The sequence below is a fragment of the Austrofundulus limnaeus genome, unplaced genomic scaffold, assembly GCF_001266775.1.
Source record: "Austrofundulus limnaeus strain Quisiro unplaced genomic scaffold, Austrofundulus_limnaeus-1.0 Scaffold237, whole genome shotgun sequence".
NCBI classification, from domain to species: domain Eukaryota; kingdom Metazoa; phylum Chordata; class Actinopteri; order Cyprinodontiformes; family Rivulidae; genus Austrofundulus; species Austrofundulus limnaeus.
In genome coordinates this window covers 315,272-320,325 of record NW_013952639.1, presented here as the reverse complement: position 1 = coordinate 320,325, position 5,054 = coordinate 315,272, and the positions used below count along the sequence as shown (strand labels likewise).

At 41.3% G+C, this 5,054-nt stretch overlaps 1 protein-coding gene across 1 annotated transcript in view; it reads left to right on the top strand.

The window, feature by feature from the left end:
• The window catches only part of LOC106525672 (synaptotagmin-14), a 12,111-nt gene that overhangs the window by 1,529 nt on the left and 5,528 nt on the right, over nucleotides 1-5,054 (top strand). The window contains exons 2-4 of the mRNA XM_014019978.1: nucleotides 2,469-3,370; nucleotides 3,555-3,689; nucleotides 3,808-4,055. Of these exons, the coding sequence (XP_013875432.1) occupies nucleotides 2,524-3,370; nucleotides 3,555-3,689; nucleotides 3,808-4,055 (1,230 nt within the window). The 5' untranslated portion in view covers nucleotides 2,469-2,523. The remainder of the gene's footprint in view (nucleotides 1-2,468; nucleotides 3,371-3,554; nucleotides 3,690-3,807; nucleotides 4,056-5,054) is intronic.

The window sequence follows — 5,054 nt, the reverse complement described above, 5'->3', positions numbered from 1 at the left end:
CCAAGCCCAACTTTGGGAACCAAAGTGCAGTGGTTCCCAAACTTTTCAGCTTTTGACCCACAAAATAACAATAACAGAGACCTGTGCCCCCAGCTATTTTTGGATGATAAACATTTGTATCAGGTCAACAAAACATGAACATAGTAACAATATTTTATACTACAGTTATCCATTTTAAATATACCAACCTCACTCCTTTTGTAACAACTAAGGCAAAAATCTCATTAATTCAGAAAATCCTGTCAGGACCCCACCTTGATGTTTCAGGACCCCACTTTTGGTCCCGACCCCAACTTTTGGAAAAGGTGATCCAAGGTATTGTGCAAAAGTGTTGGGTTTTTTTCTTTCTTTTTCCAAGGAGTAAAGCTTTCTTTTTTATTTCTTCTTTATCAACCATAGACTTTCAGAAGATTTTACAAAATATTTTGGGACTTATACTGCCTTTTTTTTTTTTTTTACTCAGTTCAGTATTTGACTTATTTTAAAATCATGGTTGACTTTTTGCTTGGTACATTAAATTCAGACTTAAGAGAGCTCCTTAAAATATGGACTAGTGTTGTGTTAAAATATAACATGTAGCAAATAACTTCCTTTTCACTGGACATGTAGGCTCTTTGTTACCAGCAGCTTGTCACTGGAACAACACTAGTGATTTTTTTCATTGGATGAGTCCATGAAAAATGTCAAAGATTCAATTCAACAAAAGTACAGTAAAAGGGCATTTTAGCTTGATACATGCACATGGACATAGTCCACCATCAACTGAAGGGTGTGTTGGGTCTTTTTTTTGAAGCGCTGCTGCATGACACGCTGTCAAAAAAAACAAAACAAAACAAAAAAAAACAAGGACTGGACAGAAAATGGGTGAATCCAAAGAAGAACAAAGACTTTCAGAAAGTCTAAAGAACTATTTTACAAAATAAAAGAAAATTGCTTCTTATGCAAAGCATAAAGACAGAACCATCATATGTGTACTCTTAAGTTGCGAGAGAGAAGATGAGGATTTAAAAAAGTAAATTGTTTATGCTGACCACAACAATAGCCCACAGGAGCTTGTGTCCCAGGCGTCTGTGCTGGTCTGACTGATGGCTCACAGGTGCTCCGAGAGACTCGGTCCAAAAACTGTCATGTGAGACGTGATTTGACAGCTGACATTGCGAAGACAGCTCCCTCCTCTGTAGCATTGGATGGTTTTTGAATTTTGAGTAATAATCGCAAAACCTTTCAACAAGGAATCTTTTGGCTGGCAGTGAATCAGCATTTTACAGCCGCCACATGTGCCGACGTCCAAGTGTCGAAACAACTGTGGAAACATGAACACGGGACTTACAAAGAGTTCGCTCACATCCCAGCTGGCCTGCATCACAACTGCATCACAACTGCATCACAACTGCTACAGAGTGAAACAAACCATTCTCACTTTGTCGTCGCAACATGTGACGTTAATGACTACATACAGGTCCAACAGCAAAAACCCACAGAAGTCCTTTTAGGACTTATGCTATGCTTCATTACACTCCCCTTAATTTTAATGACTATTACAGAAGTAACCTTCATTATGTTTAATAAATGACAGCTAACCGAAGTGGGTGATAGAGTCCATTTAAAACAAAATGCTGCTAGTTTAAAAGGTTGTAGGTAAACTTTTATAAGCATGTTGTCTATTTTCACATCCCCAAGCATTTAGCTTTCAGCTATTGTTTTGCTAATTTTACCTAACATGTAGTTGATTTTAACTAAGRTATTGCTCATTTTAGACAATAACATTTAGTTATTTTAGCAATGTTTTGCTGCTTTTACCTAGTATTTACTTTTAGGTAGGGTTTTGCTAATTTTAGCTAGCRTCCAGTTACTTTTAGCTTGCATTTTTCTGCTTTTATTGCTACGGTAGTTGGCTACTTTTAGTGTTTTGGCTTTTTTATTAGTGTTGTAAGACTATCTGACTACAGCTACTTGTATGTGTATAGTTGGACCAATGGTTGAAAAGACTAAGTGGAAAAACAGTGTTTCTACATNAAAAATGTAATTAATTCAGAAAATCTTTTCAGGACCCTACCTTGATGTTTCGGGACCCCACTTTGGGTCCCGACTCCAACTTTGGGAAACACTGGTCTAGATAACAGCAGACTGACTGTAAAATATACGACAGGTCTGGACACTCGTGAATTTTGTTCGTATCTGAAAAAAATCTTAGAATACGAGAAGATTGGTGAATGCTACAAGTTCTCCTAAATCACTCGTACAATTTAACAAACCTGTTCGTACGAACGGTTCTTGCATGAGGCCCATTGTTACAACAAAGAATTAATCCACCCAACACAAAACTCCTGACTTTCCCTGCTAAGTACAGTTGATAATTAAACTCCGTGCTGTTTTGAGTAACATACGTTTGAATACTTTGTGGTATGTGCTGTATATGCTGGGAATGCTGGAACCACACTCCGCTAACGACCACATGTCTCTGTCAGTGCTTCTGATGAGGTAATCTCTTGGTCGCCGTGCGCTTGGATCTCTGACAGAGACATGGCCTTCTTCAAGAGCTTCCAACAGACTCTACCGTCCGTCAACATCTCCTCCATCCTGGACTCGGTCACCAGCCGTGTGGACGACCTGGCCAACACCGTTAGCGACGTCACCTATGCCGTCAGCGACCAGCTCACCGAGCAGGTCACCACCATCATCAGCAAGGTGCAGGATGCAGAGGATGGCGAAAACGGCAGCGGCCAGGAGGCGGGGCAGGCCTCCGGCGCACAGGAAGCCAGGACCGGCGGTAAAAACGTGCGGCAGAGAGACTCAAACACCAACCACACGGGCTCAAAAACCAACCAGGGGAGTGATGCGGCGGAGGGAGGGCAAAACCAGAGCCAGCTGGAGTGGGAATGGAGGGACGGGTGCTGGCGAGTGAAAAGGTCAGAAGCCGAGCTAGCCGAGGAAGACAGGAGGAAGAAGGAGCAGGAGGAGCTGCAGGAGAAGAGAGAGCAGAGGAGAAAGGAGAGGAGACAGAGGCAGCTCGAGAAAGAAGGCAAAGTGAAGAGAAACGAAGAAGAACCCAACGAGGGAGAGCGAGCAGAGGCCGCCGAAGGCCCGGAGAACCAGAGCGAGGAAAGAGGCGACGACTGCGATCCAACTCCTCATTCGCCTGGAAATGAAAGGAGAGAATCGAAACAAAATGAGGAAAGTAGTGGAGAGCAAGTGGAGGAGGAAGACGGTTCTGAGAGAGAGGCAGACAACGAGGAAGAGGCTGAGCCGTCTAAATCTGCCTCCGTGGGGAAGAAAAGGAAGGAGAGCTCAAAGAAATCTGAAGCAGCTTTAGATGTGGAGAAGAAAGACAAAGCAAAGAAAGGCAAGAAGAAAAAGAAAGGAAACCAAGGTCAGAGTGTGCATTTCCTCTGAACAAAAACCCTCCAGATCTTCACCTCCTTCGTTTCTCAACCTCTTTCTCTTAAATACAACCTTCTCAGACAGTTCTTTCAGCAGCTGCATCTTGACTCTGTCTCTGTAAATCCTGCACACACTGCAGTTCGTGAACGTGAGCGCTGATGTGTCCCGCACAGATGGAGCCGTTTCAGACAGCGAAGAAGAGAAAAGCCCAGGAGCTGTGACCCAGCAGAACCCCACATCTGCGTGGAGCCAAAGCAACCAGTGCGATGAGCAGGGAGGGTACAGCAGCGAGGCCTCCAGTGAACAAGGTGAGGGCGTCGCCTGTACTCAGGTTCAAATAGCTCTCCCTCCCTGATCCGATTACGGTTTTAGTTGCTAATTTCATCACAAATCAACATACTTTCTGTGTCCCTGTCCCGATGACAGCCGCCAGCATCCAGAGAATAAAGACGGAGTGTTCCCGAAGTGAAGCCCGGCCTCCGCCGTACAAGAGCTCAGGGAAAAACAAGTCCTCCTGCTCGGAGCGAGGAGTCAGGAGGGCGTCGTCCCCGAAGCGCCGCGGCAGCTCCCACTGCTCCAGCCAGGCCAGCCTGGACCAGGACACGGAGAGCTACCTGAACAAAGGCTGCGAGGAGGACATCCCCAGCGACAGCACGGCTGTTCTGGGTCCAGAGGTTGGTTCAGACGTGCCAAACGTTCGATCATCGTGGAGTTTCAAACAGCACAATGGACGCACTATTCTGAAATAAATGACCTTTGAGACTATTTTAAGTAGACAAATCAGCATTTTCTGTAAAAACTGCTGTCTGAATGCTACGTCCTGAATTAATGCTGATATTACTGCCTCGAACAAAATACTAAAATTTATAAAACAAAAGCTAAATGCTAATATTAAACTGATAAAAACAAAAGTTAGACAAATCTAAAAACTAAAACCAGGTGAATGGTAGCTAAAAGCTAAATCTAAACAGAAATAAAAGCTAAAATTAGTCAAACAAATGCATAAAGCTAATATTGGTAACACAAACACTAAAAAGTAAAGTTACTAAAGCTAAAACCAGTTAAATGATAGCTAAAAGCTAATGTTGGAATAAAAATACGAAAAAATAAAGTTGAAAAAGTAAAAGCTAATGCCATTTAAATGGTAGCTGAAAGCTAAAGCCAACAGAATAAAAGCTAATATTAGCAAAACAAATGCTAAAAACTAAGTTTAAAGTCTAACAGCTAAAAACAGTTGAATGATGGCTAAAAGCTAAAGCCAAAATAATAAAATTAGTGAAACAAATGCTAAAAATTAAAATTAGACAAATTTAAAAGTTAAAACTATTTGAGTGGTAGGTAAAAGCTAAATCTAACAGAATAAAAGTTAAAATTAACTGAACAATAGCTAAAAGTTAAAATAAAAAAATGCTAGCTAAAACGTGAAACCAGATAAATCTAAATTTGGCAAAACAGTAGCTAAACATGATCAGGTCCGTAGCTATATATTAATACTTACACTAAAACAGTAGCTAAATATGGGCCGTTTGTAAAGTTACAGTCAAAAATTACCACCAATATTTTTGTTTTATTTAGCCTTTTATAAGAAAAAAAGAACAGATTTATTTTTCAAAGTCAGTTTTTCACCATAAGATTCATACATTTATAAATGTCATAGTTTATAAACTAAATAT